Source organism: Monodelphis domestica, chromosome 3 (genome assembly GCF_027887165.1).
Source record: "Monodelphis domestica isolate mMonDom1 chromosome 3, mMonDom1.pri, whole genome shotgun sequence".
NCBI classification, from domain to species: Eukaryota; Metazoa; Chordata; class Mammalia; order Didelphimorphia; family Didelphidae; genus Monodelphis; species Monodelphis domestica.
Window position 1 is genome coordinate 2,812,549 of NC_077229.1, and position 18,036 is coordinate 2,830,584.

At 43.1% G+C, this 18,036-nt stretch overlaps 2 protein-coding genes across 4 annotated transcripts in view; both read right to left on the minus strand.

Moving 5' to 3' along the window:
* The window catches only part of LOC100617283 (zinc finger protein OZF-like), a 31,597-nt gene extending 21,948 nt beyond the window's left edge, over positions 1–9,649 (minus strand). For 2 of the 3 annotated variants that reach the window (XM_056820261.1, XM_056820259.1), the window contains exons 1-2: positions 9,499–9,649; positions 1,327–1,448 (exon numbers count right to left, since the gene is read on the minus strand). In XM_056820261.1, the coding sequence (XP_056676239.1) occupies positions 1,327–1,446 (120 nt within the window). In that variant the 5' untranslated portion in view covers positions 1,447–1,448; positions 9,499–9,649. Of the gene's footprint in view, positions 1–1,326; positions 1,449–7,895; positions 7,950–9,498 lie in introns of all 3 variants that reach the window. The other variant, XM_056820260.1, reaches the window with a different exon arrangement.
* Positions 1–18,036, minus strand: part of LOC107652138 (zinc finger protein 420-like) — a 181,726-nt gene that overhangs the window by 88,416 nt on the left and 75,274 nt on the right. The gene's annotated exons all lie outside the window — the stretch shown is intronic.

Sequence of the window (18,036 nt, forward strand, 5' to 3'; positions counted from 1 at the left end):
AGGTGAGAACTTACTCAGGGGTTTTTTCAGGTGTGAACTTAATCAAAAGTTCAAGCCTTCTTAGGTGTGAATTCAGAATGGGCTGTCCTTTGGAAAACGTCTACTGTGATTGGTAGATGTAAGAACTTAGGGGAGGTGACATAGGAGAATATTCGCTTTAAAAGGGAGCTCAGATAGAGCTGGGGATATGTAGATTCAGGATTCAGCTGGGAAAGGCTGCCTTGAAGGACTCTCTCGGGGCTTCCTCTCAGAGATCTTGTGGTGAGTTGATAAAAGACTGACTGATCCCTCTCTTCCTAGGCTGGCTCATGCTGGCCTAGGCTGGTATAGCCCTTTTCTCATGATTTCCTTTTTTTCCTCTCTCTCTTTAATTCCTCATTTGTATGAATTAAAATCTCTATAAAACCCAGCTGACTTCGGTATATTTAATAATTGGGAATTTTTCCCTGGCGACCACCTTATATTTGATTTAAAAACAAGACACTATCTTGAAACCATATTTTCTGCGGTCACAATTTAAGGCTCCAACTCTTTTATCTGCCACAATTTAAGTCTTCCACTATTTTAATTATCACAAACTAGGCACCCTTGTTTCCCCTAGTATCTCTATATTCAGCCAGAGTATCCATTAACCACATCCAGAAATATTCCTCACTGATTCTATTTTTCTAATACACTTGCTAGTTGATTTATATACCTCGTAATTCAGCCCTGCATAGCTAAGTGATTTCTGTGTTTTTCAACATCCTCCTCATATGAATTCTAAAACTATTCCACCCTAATCAGACCATTCTTTTGAAGATCTGATTTAGCTATTTCCTGATCACTAACAATGGAGATACTTGGAATAACAGAATCGGGTTTGGAAACTCTACATTTCTCCATTCTTCTTAGTTTAACAAGATTAGGAAGGTCTGCATGAAACTCAAGATTTAATTATCTGAGGAAATAGCCTTCAACAGACATGTGCAGAAAAAAGGACAGATTCCTGGGCTGTCTTTAGTCAAGCTAAGTCATCATTTGTAAAGATGAGATGCAGGAAAGTGATGTAAAACTGTCTCTCTCCTCCTCTTTCACTGGAGAGGTGACTGGCAGGCATGGGAGGCAGCACCTGGGGGGAGTTCTTGGGGTCTGAGCTACCTGAGGGCCCAGGAATCACTCACAAAGCCGAGAAGAGAGCCAGGAAGGGCTGTTCCTCCTGCCTGGGATGTGGGGACAGAAATGGCTTAGGAAGAAAGGAGCAGTTTCCCAGCCCATCTTGTGTAAGAGCCAGGGAAGGGCCTCCATGGCTGAGGGGACTCCCATCTGGAGCTGGAATGCACTCACCTGGACTGGGTGTCTGTCCCTCTCCAAGGCCATCCCTGGCACTCCAGGCCCCCTGTAGAGGCAGCAACGTAGCCCCAGTGAGTCACTGTGGTGAAGTTCCTCCATCTTTTCCAGACTCATCTCTGTAAGGGTTAAATGAGGATTTTTTATTTTTGTTTTTGAACTTTTTGAGTTTGAATTAATTCATTTAGCTTAGAATATTTTTCCTTGTTTAAAATCATCACATTATTTCCCTCCCTCCCTTCCAACCTAATTTAGTCTTCATCTGAGGATTTTTAATTTGTTCACTTTCTAATTTTTTAATTTGCATGTCCAATTCATTGACCTTTGCCCTCTCTGTCCTGACATTCTACTGCAAGGGGAAAAAGTGGAGATTGAAAGAATTCACAGATCACCTCCTGTACTTAATCCCCAATTGACAACACCCAGGAATGTTATAGCCAAATTCAAGAACTATCAGAACAAGGGAAAAATATTACAAGCTGCCAAGAAGTCATTCAGATCCATGGAACCACAGCGAGGATAACGCAGGATCTGCCTGCATCTACACTGAAGGATTGAAAGGCACGGAATACGATATTCCGGAAAGCAAGGGAACTAGGTCTGCAACCAAGAATCAACTACTCAGTAAAACTAACTATATCCTTACAGGGGAAAGTATGGTCATTTAACAAAATAGAAGAATTTCAAGAATTCGTAAAGAAAAGGCCAGAACTGAACAAAAAATTTGATGTCCAAACACAGAACTCAAGAGAATCATCAAAAGGTAATTAAAAAAGAGTGAAAAAAACAAAAACAAACAAACAAAAAAGAATAACTTTTTTTAAGAGACCCAATAAGTTAAAATGATATGAATCCCTATAAGAAAAGAGGTCATTGGTAACTCTTAAAAACAGTTGAATGAGGAGTTTTGATAAGAGAGTAGTTTTTAATCATATAAGTTTTTTGAGAATATAGTAGAATAGTAAATTAATATTATACCCTTGAGGCAGAGGAATGAAAACTTCTAGTAGCTTTTAACAATGAAAATTTTAGCTTAATTAAAACAGATAGTGAAAAAATGAGAGTACAATGAATATAGTATAGGAGAGAAATACAGGAAAGAGGTAGCCTGACATCAGGGGAAAGCCTGCTACCAGCAGAGGGAGGAGGGGCAGTTCTAGAAGAGAAGAGGGTCTCAAGTGGCACATGAGCCCCTCCCTCTGTTCCTCCTCTTATGCCCCCTCTTTCTCCCATCCTCCCAAACCCACAAGAGGCAGCATGGCATTGGGATCCTCCATGGATGGTAAAAAAATCAGACTAGGGAATGACACTTCCCTACCACACACAAAAAAATCTAATGCTTTTTCTCTCTTTTAGTATGGCAACTTCCTGTAGTCTTGGCTGTAAATGGGTAAGTTAAATATTACTTCATTCTGTCCTACAGTTGTGGGATAGACATTATTTTAATTGGACCCTAATACAAGGGTCTGTAAGAAATTTACTGGACACTAAGACAAGTAAAATTTTAATATACATAAATTTTGATATTTTGATTCTGATTTTGAATTTTTTTTCTTTTCTCCCAGAAATTTAACTTTCTTCCATTTTTCTTCATGTTTTTGGTTTCATTTCCCTCTTCTTTTGATAATTGACTCATATACCACCATAACTCAACCTTGCATCCTGAGCAGAACTGGGTGTTTCTCAACACCCACTTCGGGGGAGGGGGATTATATTTTAATAAAAATCAAAAATCAGAAAATTTTTCTGTGAGAAAGATCTTCAAGGAAAGAAGCTTGCTGATTCCTAAATCCAGAGAATGAACTGTTTGCAGAAAGATGCCTGAAAACCTACACTACATCAAGAAGATACTGAATGAACTTTGGGTGTGGTTGAACGTTTAACTTGAATGTATACTCTTATGCCAAAAAGGGACTAACTCCAATTGGTTTTGTCAATGCACCAAGCAAACATTGGTTGTGCTGTCTCTCTCTTCTATTCCCCTCTTATCTCTAACTATTGTAGGGAAGGGAAAATTGTGTATGCACCTGGAGTTAGAAGAATTTAAAGGTGCTGTAAACCTTAAAATTTCTTAGACTTATAAATGTTGGAAATTTCACCATTGGGAAATTTCATACTTGAAAAAATTTCCTATTGATAGTCTATTGGAATGTGAACCCCCCCTCTGGCATGGGAGGGTCCTTCTCCTCCATACTTAAGATTACTTTAGGACAGAAACCTTTTGCTGAACAATGGAAAGGGTTTTGACCTATACTTAAGCATAGAACAGGAAGTTCTTTGAGTCATGATTGATTTTAGAATTGATACAATAGAGATACTTGGAATGACAGAACCAGGTCTTGGAACTTACAATCTCCACCCTACTCAGTCCTAACAGGATTTAGGAAGGGCCGCATCATAGATCAAAATTTAATTATTTGAGAATATGACCTTCAACAGAAATGTGCAAAGGGGCAGACCTCTGGGAGGTCCTGGGTTAAGCTAGAGCCACCGTTGGCACAGGGAAGACATGGACAGTGATTGGTAGATGTGAGAACTGAGGGGAGGGAACTGAGATGGTTTCCTTAAAGATGGAGGGGTCTGAGGACTGAAGGGTTGGTTGGAGAGTTTTTGCTCTGAGAGGTTGTGCTCTGAGAAGCTTGCTCTGAAGGAAGCTGGAGGTGGAGGCCCCTGAGACTGTTTCTCCATTTTGGTCACGTGAGTGATAGGGACTGATCTCTTTTCTTTGCCTCAGCTATCTAAGGGCTTGGGCCTTTTGGCCCAGCCTAAACAGAGGGGGTATTTAAGCCCTATTCTCTCTCTCTCTCTCTCTCTCTCTCTCTCTCTCTCTCTCTCTCTCTCTCTCTCTCTCTCTCTCTCTCTCTCTCTCTCTCTCTCTCTCTCTCTCTCTCTCTCTCTCTCTCTCTCTCTCTCTCTCTCTCTCTCCTCTCTCTCTCTCTCTCTCTCTCTCTCTCTCTGTCTCTCTCTCTCTGTCTCTTTCTCTCTGTCTCTCTCTTTCTAATACCTTTCTTCCTCCTGTTTGTAATTAAACTCCATAAAAGGTTGACTGCTGACTTGAGTTTTCATTTAGGAATTACATAGCTGAATTCCTTGGCGACCTTAAATTAATATATATCAGTCTTTTAAAGTGATTTCCATGTCACAGTGCAAAATGATTATGTTTAGTGATCAGTTGAGGAGACTAGCCCCCTAATCATCTTCAGAGGGATTATGACTTTTAGATTTTCTACATTTTGCATAGTCTTAGAATTCTAGCAACCAGGAATGTCTACACCCCTACTTAAGGATTAAGTGTTGAGGAGAATGGCCTATGACTGACATGTGCTAGCAAGTGACAACTAAGAATTAAATGACAGAACCCCTGGGATGTCCTCAGTCAAGCTTAAGCTACCTTTGGTACATGTGAGACACAGGAAGTGATGTAAAGAATGGTCTCTATATTTTATGGCACTTCCTCTCGCCGAGCTCTCACTCTAGTTTGGGAACTGCTGTTGGGGCGGGGGGGGGGGAGGGGGGGAGGCTTGCTGGTGAGGTGACTGGGAGAAGAGCTTTAGCATGGGTTAGGTGAAGAGTTTTCCCTGATCGATCTTGGTGAGGTGACTGATTTCTCCTTTCCTTGACCTCCAATTCCTGTCTTGCTTGCCAGAGCAGTCCAATTCCCTTTCCTCTCTCTCTTCTTCTAATTTCTTCCTTCTATTGTAATTAAACCATCTTAAAAATCTCAAACTGAATTGAGTCTTTTACTGGGATTGAATTTTAATCCCTGGCGACCACTAGTATACTGTATTCAGTCAACAACCCTAAATTTACCCTTGACAAGAGGCAGAGCCCAAACTCCCCTCGCAGGGAAGGTGCCTGAGGGCTCTGCCAGAAGGGGGAGCAGGGAAGCTTGGGGAAGGGGAGCCATTGGAGGGGCTGGGAAGGCACACAGTTCAAAAGACCTCCTGGCAGGGAGGGCAGGGACCCTGGAAAGACTCAAGTGTTCCCCAGGGCAGCTGAGCCTGGGGAATTTAAAAATAAATTGGCAAGTTAGAAAAATAAAATATTTAGATAGAAAAACTGTTCCAACATAGGTTCAAAGCTTTTCAAAACTTTTTGGACCCTTTTGGATACTTTTGATAAAGGTAATCAAAAGTATCTTCAGTGAAGAAGTAAAGTTCATATATGAACTTCCCTTCAGGGCCAGGTACAAGGATGCTAAAGAGACTCTTACTGAAAACATAAAATGTTTATTGAAATATATAGGGATAAAGGATGTCTAATTCTACGGGATTATAAATCCACCCAAATAAACTCCCAGATTCCACAAGGAACAGCTTTTGCTGTGTTTCACAGGCTACACTACTCCTCCCTGATCTTTCTAATCTAAATTCATTCTAGCTACTTAAAAACTACCACTATTACTCTCATAAATCTTAACTTCACCTTCAAATTGTTGAGTCTCAGAGACTTCCGGGTAAGCATGGCGGCAGTCTACACAAGGGACACTTCCTCTCCCCAGCACCCAACGACATAGACTACCTCAAAAGAACATTAAAACCATTTTCATGAAAACAGAGGGACCCTACAGTAGGGCGCAGAATTGAAGGTATGTGGGATTTGGGCATTTCCATACTATAAGTGGATGAAAAACCTCCCAACAAGACTCAAGTCGATCTACCCTCCCCCACCCCAACTACAGAACCAGACTCAGAGCCAGCGTGCACCAAGGAGGCCCTGCAGTATCAGATCTCATATTATAAAGCAGCAGTCATCAAAACAATTTGATACTGGCTAAGAGACAGAAAGGGGGATCAGTGGAATAGACTTGGGGTAAATTACCTCAGCAAGACAATTTATGTCAAGCCCAAAGATCTCAGTTTTGGGGACAAAAACCCAGTATTTGTAAAAAACTGCTGGGAAAATTGGAAGACAGTGCGGGAGAGATTAGGTTTGGATCAACATCTCACACCCTACACCAAGATAAACTCAGAATGGGTGAATGACTTGAACGTAAAGAAGGAAATTATAAGTAAAGTATGTGAACACCGAATAGTATACATGTCAGAACCTTTGGGAAGGGAAAGACTTTAAAACCAAGCAAGACTCAGAAAGAGTCACAAAACATAAAATCAATAATTTCAACTACATCAAATTAAAAAGCTTTTGTAGAACAAAACCAATGCAACCAAAATTAGAAGGGAAGTAACACATTGGGAAACAATCTTCATAACAAAAACCTCTGACAAAGGTCTAATTACTCAAATTTATAAAGAACTAAAGCAATTGTACAAAAAATCAAGCCATTCTCCAATTGATAAATGGGCAAGGGGCATGAGCAAGAAGTGCTAAGCCAAAGAAATCAAAACTATTAATAAGTACATGAAAAAGTGTTTTAAATCTCTGATAATCAGAGATGCAAATCAAAACAACTCTGAGGTATCACCTCACACCTAGCAGATTGGCTAACATGACACCAAAGGAAAGTAATGAATGCTGGAGGGGATGTGGCAAAGTGGGGATATTAATGTATTGCTGATGGAGTTGTGAAATGATCCAGCCATTCTGGAGGGCAATTTGGAACTATGCCCAAAGGGTGATAAAAGACTGTCTGCCCTTTGATCCAGCCATAGCACTGCTGGGTCTGTACCCCAAAGAGATAATAAGGAAAAAGACTCGTACAAGAATATTCATAGCTGCACACTTTGTGGTGGCCAAAAATTGGAAAACGAGGGGATGCCCATCAATTGGGGAATGGCTGAGCAAATTGTGGTATATGTTGGTGATGGAATACTATTGTGCTAAAAGGAATAATAAAGTGGAGGAATTCCATGGAGACTGGAACAACCTCCAGGAAGTGATGCAGAGTGAGAGGAGCAGAACCAGGTGAACATTGTACACAGAGACTGATACACTGTGGTACAATCGAACGTAATGGACTTCTCCATTAGTGTCAATGCAGTGACCCTGAACAACTCAGAGGGATCTATGAGAAAGAACACAATCCACATCCAGAGGAAAAACTGTGGGAGTAGAAATACTGAAGGAAAAAACTGCTTGATTACATGGGGGGGGGGGGGGGGCGGAATAGCTGGGGATGTAGACTTTAAATGAGCATCTTAGTGCAAATATCAACAATGTGGAAAGGGATTCTGATCAAGGACAGGAAGGGTGTGAGAGGGAACGGGGGAGGGGAGGAGGGGATAGAAAATGATTTTTGTAACCAAGGAATAATGTTGGAAAATGAACAAATAAAAAAAGAAATGAAAAAAAGAAAAACAAATTATTGAGTCTCAACAAGAATCAAGAGTCTGTTAACAGGCTCAGAGTCCAAACCAAAGACCAGGTTTTTCTTTGGTCTTCTCAGAGTTAAACAATTCATAAAACCACAATAGATAGTCAATAGTGTGTCCCAGGTTGGGAAAGGAAAACCCTGAGCTCCTTCAGCTCTTTCCCTCAGACAGAGAAGCAAAGATGTTCCTCCTCCAGCCCTGACAGAGTCTCAGGGTGTGTCTCTGCCAACTGCCAGACAGAGTAATTGACACAGAAAACCGGTTTGTAACTGTCACGGCTGAAATTAACACCACCTGCTTCAAACTCGGGCTCCTTCTCCAGCAGCCACTTTACTTCTTGTCTCTAAACTAATGAAACAAAACTTATTTTCTAGCATCCTCATTACAGGAAGCAGGATGAAGGCTTGCTGGCGTCTCCCTGAAGGCTGGGGGGGGGGGGGGGGGGGATGGGGCTCCTGGCCTTTTGGCACAGCTGAGGCTGGGAATCCCTAAAGGGAACTGGAGCCGGGGAGCCCAAGGCCTGGAACCCCATCGGGACCAGCCCAAGGGCCAGGGGGCCAAAGAAGGGGCCAGGAAAGGGCTTTGGCTCCTGGGAGGATCCCAGGCAGGAAGGCAGAGCTCAGGGATCCTCAGGGGGCTGGGTCTGAGGGCAGCCCAGAGGAAGCTCTAAGCTGGGGGTCAGGACACCTGGGTCAGGGATCCCTGGGCCCCTGGAATGGCCCCTCACTTCCTCTAGAATGCACCCCAGGGTTGGGATTCCCCCTGAGCCACCAGTCTGGGCAGCAGAGAGCCCCCGTCCCCCTCCATGCAGTGCCTCCTTCCCTCCCCCACCATCCAAGGGACCCTCCCCTAAGCTTCCCCCAGACTGCCCAGATACAAGCTGAGGAAGGTGGGGGCAGCAGAGAGCTCCTGGGGGAGAGCAGGGCCCCATCGGGGGTACTGAGAGAATGGGAGGCCCACAAGGAGGGGCCTTCTGGGGGTTCTGGAGGGGGGTTTGAACCATCTCAGGAGAATCAGGGAGGTGAAGGAGGAAAAACTGGAGAAGGGGGAGAACAAATAGGGGGAGAAGAACCAGGAACAGGGCCCGGATGTGACCACGAGGCCAAGGTGGGTCGAATCTGACAAAAAAACTGGCCCAAAGCCAAAGCCCTGCTCTCAGGGGAGGGGGAGGGGCTGCAGGACCCCCGAAGCTCTCCCATCCCAGAAGTTCTCATGTGCCTACTGGAGGCCCCTTGAGCTGGGGGAGGGTCATGGGGGTCCCTCCCAGTGCTGGGGGGGCCCAGCCAGTCTCCAGGAGATCCTCCAGCCAGGAAGCCCTTCCGGGGGGCCAGGCCAGGCTGGGGGTTCAAAGACAAAAGGGGGAGCCGCCAAGAGCACAGGAAGGGTCTGAGGTCAGACTGGAACCCAGGCCCTCCCCATGCTGGCCCGGCACCCTCCCCTGCGCTCCCCAGCAGCCCAGATGGGGCTCTGTTTGCCACACGGCAATCCTGGGGGGGGGGTCCTCCTCCTCACTCAGCCCCCCTTCAGTCAGGAAATTTCAGCGGGAAAGAAGACCCCGAAGAGGAAGCGGAGGTCACAGCCGACCCCTGTCAGACAACACAGCAGCCCCGGGATACATTGTAGCCCACAGAAAATTCGCCCGCCGACCTGCGGGCCTCCCGTCCTTTCCAGCCCCAGCCAGCCTCGGCCAGCAGCAGAGTCCTAGGACGAGGGGGGAGGGGTGGGGCTCCAGGAGGTCCAGGAGGGCCCTTTCTGCCCCAGAGGGACTCGTCTAAGGGAGGATTCGAACTCAGTCCTGCTCTCTGCCGCCAGCCCTACCCCAGGCTATCCTCCTCTGACCTCTCCCGACCCAGGCCTCACCCTTTCCCGCAGGCCCCCGGCACCACGTCGTAATTACCGAGGCTGGAGTCGCCGGACTGAGGGAGTTCCACAAAGGTGTACAGAGCGCCTGCGGGAAAAGGTTTGAAGTAGGGAAGGGCGGGGCTCTGGGTACTCTGGTAACTTCCGGGTTCCGGGAGGCTTCTGCTCCGCCTGTTGCAGGGCTAGATAGCCCCGCCCAGTTGACCCTTCTCCTCTGCACTCCTCCCCCTTTCTGAGCCCACCCCATCCCTGTCCCCGGATCCTCCCCTTCCTTCCTCCCCATCCTTTAGGAGCCTGGACCGCCCCCGCCCCTCGCCCGTGGGTCGTTGAGGTGCTGGAGCCTGTGCTCGCCCGCACACTGTAGGGCGCTCCGGTCTCCTGGCTTTCCCCGGGCCTCAGGTGTCCCCAGTTCCCAGCTCTTCTCTCTCCTAACACAGCTTGGGGCCCTGCGCTTTCCTCGGGGTCTCTGCATTCCCGCTTTGTGGGAGGCAGGAGGGGGCCCGAGGGCACCGCGCGGGGCATTCTGGGTAGCAGATTGATCTCCAGGTGGGCTCTGGTGCTGTGATGGGGACTTTCTCTGGCTGCTTGCCAATGCCAGTCTGGAAGACGCCGGAAGGAGGCCTAAAAGGGGTTCCTGGTGTGGGCCAGCCAGAGCCAGGCCTTTTCCGGTGTCGGGCTCCCTTTCTGCATAGCCTGTCTAGGAAGCCCCCTTCTGCCCCAGGAAGTGAGGCTTCCTGGCGCCTCTCCCCTGCCATCACTTGGCTTCCTTTGTTAACTGGAAAAACCCAGAACTATTAAATAGTCGAAATCCCTCCTCAATGAAGGGCAAAAGGGGTTCAGCTGGGAGGCCTCGACCCAGAGCTGCTCCCACAGCTGACTGCGCAGTCCAGGACTCACCTGTGGCCGCTCTGGTCAGGGACCCCTGCGAGGGCCAAACATGACCACTAGGAGGAGCCACCCAAGGTGGGAGCTTCAATGCTCTCTAGGTGACCCGGGCTTAGGGTGGGAGGGGCAGTGGAGGGACTTTCCAGGGTAAGAGAGGAAAGGAGGACTTCGGGACCGGGATAACGGGAGGGGCTGATGCCCTACAACGGACACAAAACGGAAAGACTCAGCCCAGGGCTGGGCCATCTGCTCATGGACGTTAGCCGGGGGAGACCACTGGGACAAGAGAAATGCTTAACCTGGGATAGGATTAGCTCCTCCCTCCCAACTACCAGGATGTCCATTGTCTGCTGAAGTCTGACCTTTGGGGGGGGGGGACTCCCCCTGGACAAGGTCCAAACCTGGGGTTTCTACTTCCCAACCAAATAAACGGGGGACTTCTGGATTCCACCTTGAACCTTCTTCCCGGCATCCTCCTGGCTTCCCTGCTTTCTCTCCTTTCCCGCAGCTTCCTCAGGCTTCACCTTCCCCCACATCTCCTCCCTCTTCTCGGCAGCCCTTTTTCCCCTTCTCAGTCTCTTGCCTTGGCACCTCCCCCTCTTGGCGGTTTCCCTCCCCTTCCTCTTATCGCCCCCCCACCCCCACCCCTGTCAAATCCCTCACAGAGTGATTTGTACACAGAGACTAATACACTGTGGTATAATCGAATGTAATGGACTTCTCCATTAGTGGCAATGCAATGTCCCTGAACAATCTGCAGGGATCTAGGAGAAAAAACACTATCCATAAGCAGAGGACAAACTGTGGGAGTAGAAACACCGAGGAAAAGCAACTGCCTGACTACAGAGGTTGAGGGGACACGACAGGGGAGAGACTCTAAACGAACACTCTAATGCAAATACTATCAACAAAGCAATGGGTTCAAATCAAGAAAACATCTAATGCCCAGTGGACTTACACGTCGGCTATGGGGGGTGGGAGGGAGGAAAAGAAAATGATCTGTGTCTTTAATGAATAATGCTTGGAAATGATCAAATAAAATATTATAAAATTAAAAAAAAGAAAGAAAAAAACAAAAGTAAACATCTGGTTTAAAAGGATATAGCAAAAGAAGTAAGGACAGAACTAAGAGAGGATATCAAACTGCTAGGGAATTCACAAGTGACAATCATAACTTTGACCGGGAATGGGATGAACTCACCTATAATATGTAGACAAATAGCAGAATGGATTAGAATCCAAAATCCTACCATATGTTGTCTACAAGAAACACACCTGAGGCGGGTAGATACTCACAAGGTCAAAATTAGAGGCTGAAGCAAGACCTATTGGGCCTCAACTGACAGAAAGAAGGCAGGAGTTGCAATCATGATATCTGACAAAGCGAAAGTAAAAATGGATCTGATTAAAAGGGATAGGGAAAGTAAATATATCCTAATTAAAAGGAGTATATCTAATGAGGAAATATCAGTAATCAACATATATGCACCAAATGGTATAGCATCCAAATTTCTAAAGGAGAAACTAGTGGAATTGAAGGAGGAAAATAGATCGTAAAACTATACTAGTGAGAGACCTGAACCTACCACTATCAAATTTAGATAAATCAAATAAAAAGGCCTTTCCATACAATGAACATCAAGAGCTCTGACCATGTGTCTGGTAATATAATATCAATATATCAATCATACTTCCCAGATGCCAACATTGCCTGGTATGCTACAAAAAATAAACAAGAAAGAGGTAAAAGAGGAGAATGAAATCTTAGAAAAATTAGAGTTAATAGATATATGGAGAAAAATGAATAGGGACAAAAAGGAATACACCTTCTTTTCAGCAGCACATGGTTCATTCACAAAGTTTGACCATGTACTAGCTCAAAAACATGGCAAAGGAATGCAGAAAAGCAGAAATAATAAATGCAACCTTTTCAGGTCATAATGAAATAAAAAATGACCAGTAAGGGTACATGGAGAGCCAAATCAAAAATTCATTAGAAATTGAATAATATGATTCTCCAAAATCAGTTAGTTAGAGAACAAATCATAGAAACAATAATTTCATTAAAGAAAATGACAATGATGAGACATCCTTTCAAAATCTATGGGATGCAGTGAAAGCAGTACTCAGGGGAAAATTTATATCCTTAAGTTCATATATTAACAAATTAGGGTGGGTAGAGGTCAATGAATTGGACATGCAAATCAAAAAACTTGAAAGAGAACAAATTAAACATCCCCAGAAGTAAACTAAATTAGAGATCCTAAAAATTAAGGGAGAAATTAATAAAATAGAAAACAAAAGAACTATTAAACTAATAAATAAGACTAGAAGGTGGTATTTAGTATTTTAAAAAAAACAAACAAACAAAATAGACAAAGTACTGGTCAATCTAATAAAAAAAAATGGAAAGAAGAAACCAAATTAATAGTATCATAGATGAAAAGGGAGACCTCACCTCCAATGAAGAGGAAATTAAGGCAATCATTAAAAACGTTTTTGCCCAATTATATGGGAATAAATATGATAACCTAGGTGATATGGATGAATATTTACAAAAATATAAATTGCCTAGACTAACAGAGGAAGAAATAGACTATCTAAACAACCCCATATCAGAAAAAAAAATGGAACAAGGCATCAAAGAACTCCCTAAGAAAAAATCCCCAGGGCATGATGGATTCACAAGTGAATTCTATCAAACTTTCAAAGAACAGCTAAGCCCAATACTATATAAAATATTTGACAGAATGAGCAAAGAATGAGTTCTACCAAATTCCTTTCATGACACAAATACAGTAATGATTCCAAAGCCAGGCAGGTCAAAAACAGAGAAAGAAAACTATAGACCAATCTCCTTAATGAAAATAGATGCAAAAATCTTAAATAGTATACTAGCAAAAAGACTACAGCAAGTCATCATGAGAGTTATTTGTAAGGCTCATCGCCAGTGTTGGCCAGCCCTGTTTGACCTTACTTGGGGTAACGAAATGAAGAGTAATGAATGGACGCTATATGAAATGCATAGCGACAAAGCTTTATTGGGTTCACACAAAGCATATATAGGTTAACACACAGGAAGATATGATGTTACCGCCCAGCAACAGCAGGAACCAATAATTGGGCAGATTCATAGGAATTCATGACGTTACCTGCCAGGCACCAGGAAGAACCGAGAGGATTCCAAACAAAGATAGAGAAGCAAGTTTCCCACAGTCTATCACAATTTCTCACAAACTTTATCAATCCTCCCTCTGCTGACTATTCCAACCTTGAGCATGCAGCTGGGCAGGTCATACACAGTTCAACCCAGACCTTGACTATGCAGCCCAAGCAGGGAGAAGAGGAGGCTTTAACCCTTACGGCTCTGCCTTTACGGCCCTGCCTTTACGGCAATGCCTCAACTACAGTTATTCACTATGATCAAGTGGAATTTATGCCAGGAATACAAGGATGGCTCAATATTAGGAAAACCATCCACATAATTGATCATATAAACAAGCAAACCAACAAAAATCACATGATTATCTCAATAGATGTAGAAAAAGCCTTTGACAAAATACAACACTCATTCCTATTGAAAACACTAGAAAGTATAGGAATAGAAGGGTCTTTCCTAAAAATAATAAACACTATTCATCTAAAACCATCAGCCAACATCGTCTGCAATTGGGATAAACTAGATGCATTCTCAATAAGATCAGGAGTGAAAAAAGGATGCTCATTATCCACCTCTATTATTTAACATTCTACTAGAAACACTAGCATTAGCAATTAGAGAAGAAAAAGAAATTGATGTTATTAAAATTGGGAATGAGGAGACCAAGCTATCACTCTTTGTGAATGATATGATGGCCTACTTAAAGTATCCTAGAGAATCAACTAAAAAGCTAGTGGAAATAATCAACAACTTTAGCAAAGTTGCAAGTAACAAAATAAACCCCATAAGTCATCAGCATTTCTATATATATCCAACACATCTCAGAAGGAAGAATTAGATAGAGAAATTCCATTTTAAAATCACCCTAGGGGGCAGCTGGGTAGCTCAGTGGATTGAGAGCCAGTCCCAGAGACGGGAGGTCCTAGGTTCAAATCTGGCCTCAGTCACTTCCCAGCTGTGTGACCCTGGGCAAGTCACTTGACCCCCATTGCCTAGCCCTTACCACTCTTCTGCCTTGGAGCCAATACATAGTATTGACTCCAGGACAGAAGGTAAGGGTTTAAAAAAAAATCACCCTAGACAATATAATATACTTAGGAATCTATCTGCCAAGACAAACACAGGAACTATATGAACACAAATACAAAACACTTTCAATGCAATTAAAACTAGGTCTAAACAATTGGAAAAACATTAACTGCTCATGGGTAGGATGAGCTAACATAATAAAAATGACCATCCTACGCAAACTTATTTACTTATTTAATGTCATAACCATAGAACTACCGAAAAACTTTTTTACTGAATTAGAAAAAAACATAACAAAGTTCAGTTGGAAGAACAAAAGATCAAGGATATCCAGGGAAATAATGAAAAAAATGCAAAGGAAGGAGGACTTGAAGTACCAGATCTCAAACTATACTATAAAGCAGTGGTCATCAAAACAATATGGTACTGGCTAAGAGACAGAAAGGGGGATCAGTGGAATAGACTTGGGGTTAGTGACCTCAGCAAAACAGTCTATGACAAGCCCAAAGATCCCAGAGCTTTTGGGACTAAAATCCACTATTTGATAAAAACTCCTGGGAAAATTGGAAGACAGTGTGGGAGAGATTAGGTTTGGAACAATACTTCACACCCTACACCAAGATAAACTCAGAATGGGTGAATGACTTGAACATAAAGAAGGAAACTATAAGTAAATTAGATGAAGACAAAATAGTATACGTCAGATATTTGGGAAAGGAAAGATTTTAAAACCAAGTAAGATTTAGAAAAAGTCACAAAATGGAAAATAAATACTTTTGATTACATCAAATTAAAAAGGTTTTATACAGAAAACCCAATGTAACCAAAATTAGAAGGGAAGTAACAAATTGGGAAAAAAATCTTCATAACAAAAACCTCTGACAAAGGTCTAATTACTCAAATTTATAAAGAGCTAAATCAATTGTACAAAAAATCAAGCCATTCTCCAATTGATAAATGGGCAAGAGACATGAATAGGCAGTTCTCAGATAAAGAAATCAAAACTATTAATAAGCACATGAAAAAGTGTTCTAAATCTCTTATAATCAGAGAGATGCAGATCAAAACAACTCTGAGGTATCACCTCATAACTAGCAGATTGGTTAACATGACAGCAAGAGAAAGTAATGAATGCTGGAGGGGGTGTGGCAAAGTCAGGACATTAATAATTGCTGGTGGGGTTGTGAATTGATCCAACCATTCTGGAGGACAATTTGGAATTATGCCCAAAGGGTGCTAAAAGACTGTCTGCCCTTTGATCCAGCCATAGCACTGCTGGGTTTGTACCCCAATGAGATGATAAGGAAAAAGAGTTGAATAAGAGTATTCATAGCTGCACTCTTTGTGGTGGCCAAAAATTGGAAAATGAGGGGATGCCCATCAATTGGGGAATGGCTGAGCAAACTGTGGTATATGTTGGTGATGGAGTACTATTGTGCTAAAAGGAATAATAAAGTGGAGGAATTCCATGGGAACTTGAACAACCTCCAGGAAGTGATGCAGAGTGAAAAGAGAAGAACCAGGAGAACATTGTACACAGAGACTAATACACTGTGGTATCATCGAACGTAATGGACTTCTCTATTGGTGGCTGTGTAATGATCATGAACAACCCAGAGGGATCTATGAGAAAATCCACTATCCATATTCCGAGGAAAAGCTGTGGGAGCAGAAACACCAAAGAAAACAATTGCTTGATTAGATGGGTCGAGGGGGATGTGACTGGGGATATAGACCCTAAATGAAGATCCTAGTGCAAACATCAACAGCATGGAAATAGGTTCTGATTATGGACACATGTAATACACAGTGGAATTGTGCATCAGCTACAGGAAGGGGGGGGGAGGGGAGGGCAGAATAGAATGAGTTTTGTAAACAAGGAATAATGTTTAAAACTGACCAAATAAAAATAAATAGTGGCAAAAAAAAAAATCCAACCATCTAACCATCTAATTAATTACTTGCCTTTTTTCTCCCAGAAGGTTGTAAAAGTAAAAACAAAATAATGTCTAAGGAGGGTTTTATAGCCATAAAAAGAGAATATGGAGTTAGCTTCACACAGGAAAATGAATCCCCATTATTTGGTTCCCATATTTCTGACCTTGGAATCTGACCAGACCCAAATGATGGCCTTCTCATCAATGGTGAAATCTTGACCAGGCTCAGCCTTGGGGCTAAACTGTCCAACTTTGACCAGAGCTTCAGCATCCAGACTGAAGGTCACATAGTTCAGGATGTTGTATTGAGCCTCAGGGCTTCTATTCTCATCCATGAACACCTGGTCACCAGCGCTGTTGTTAAACTGGAGATTCTTTAGAAGTGAGTGGAGCTAGGAGAGAAGAGAAATACCAATTATTTACTGTACTTGAGGTAAGTAATTGCCCCAAAGGAAGACCTCTGAGATGTCCAAGATTAACAAGCATTTATTAAAGACCTAATATGTCTGGGGCAGTATGTAAAAATGGGGATACAGAGGAAGTCCCTGCTCCCAAGGACACCTGAAGATACAATTTTTTCAATAAGCATTTAAAAAAATTTTCCCCACACTTACATGATTCTTGTTGTTTCTCTCCCTTCACCCCCCCCCCTAAGCAATTCCACTGGGTTGTACAAATGTTGTTACTTGATACTTATTTCCATATTACTTATTTTTGTAATAGAGCAATCTTTTAAAACTCAAACACCAAATCACATACCTGAGATCAATCACATATTTTCTTCTGGGTTTTGTAATAGGGGATTATTAAATGAGAAATGATAATTCAAGATCAGATCTGCCAATCTCCTCCCTTCCTCTCTCCCTTCACCCTCCCTGGTTACCTCCCTTCTCCGTTCTCCTCCCCACTTTAGTTGAATCTTCTGTTGAAAGCACTAAGGTCAGCTCAAAGTATGTATCTTGATGTATCAAAGTGCTCTTTTCTCTTCTCTAAGATTAAGTAAGGGGTTTATTTGGGAGAGAGGGAAAAATAAAAAGATGGGGTGAAAGAGGGTTTGGGGTTTCCCCAAATACTAGAATAATTCCTAGGTTGGAGAAAGGTAGAATATAGTTCAGATTGGAAAAATTGGTTAACAGGCCTTGAAATTCAGTCACTGTAATACAGCAGAGAGAAATCAGAGAGCTGGACTTTTGTCCTTCTTCCTTTCTGTCTCACGGTAAAGAGACCCAGTTTTCAGTTTGTCTGATCCTTCTCAACAGTCTTTCCTGGTCACCATTCCAATTAGAATGTTCTCCTTGAGTGACAGCTCAGCAGTCCCAGCTTCTCCAGCTCTGTTGCAGATTTTTCCCATTTTCTCTCTTCCACAACATTATAATTCCCCCATTTTGTCTTTGGACAGGATGCATACTGCATCCTATATTGACGTTACTTACCTTTTGAATATATCATGTCAAATTTCTAACTATCTAATTCTTAACCCTGTACTAAATTAAATATTCCATTACCCTCCCCAAACAATAAATACTAATCTGTCTTAACTAATCTGTCTACCTAATTCTATGCT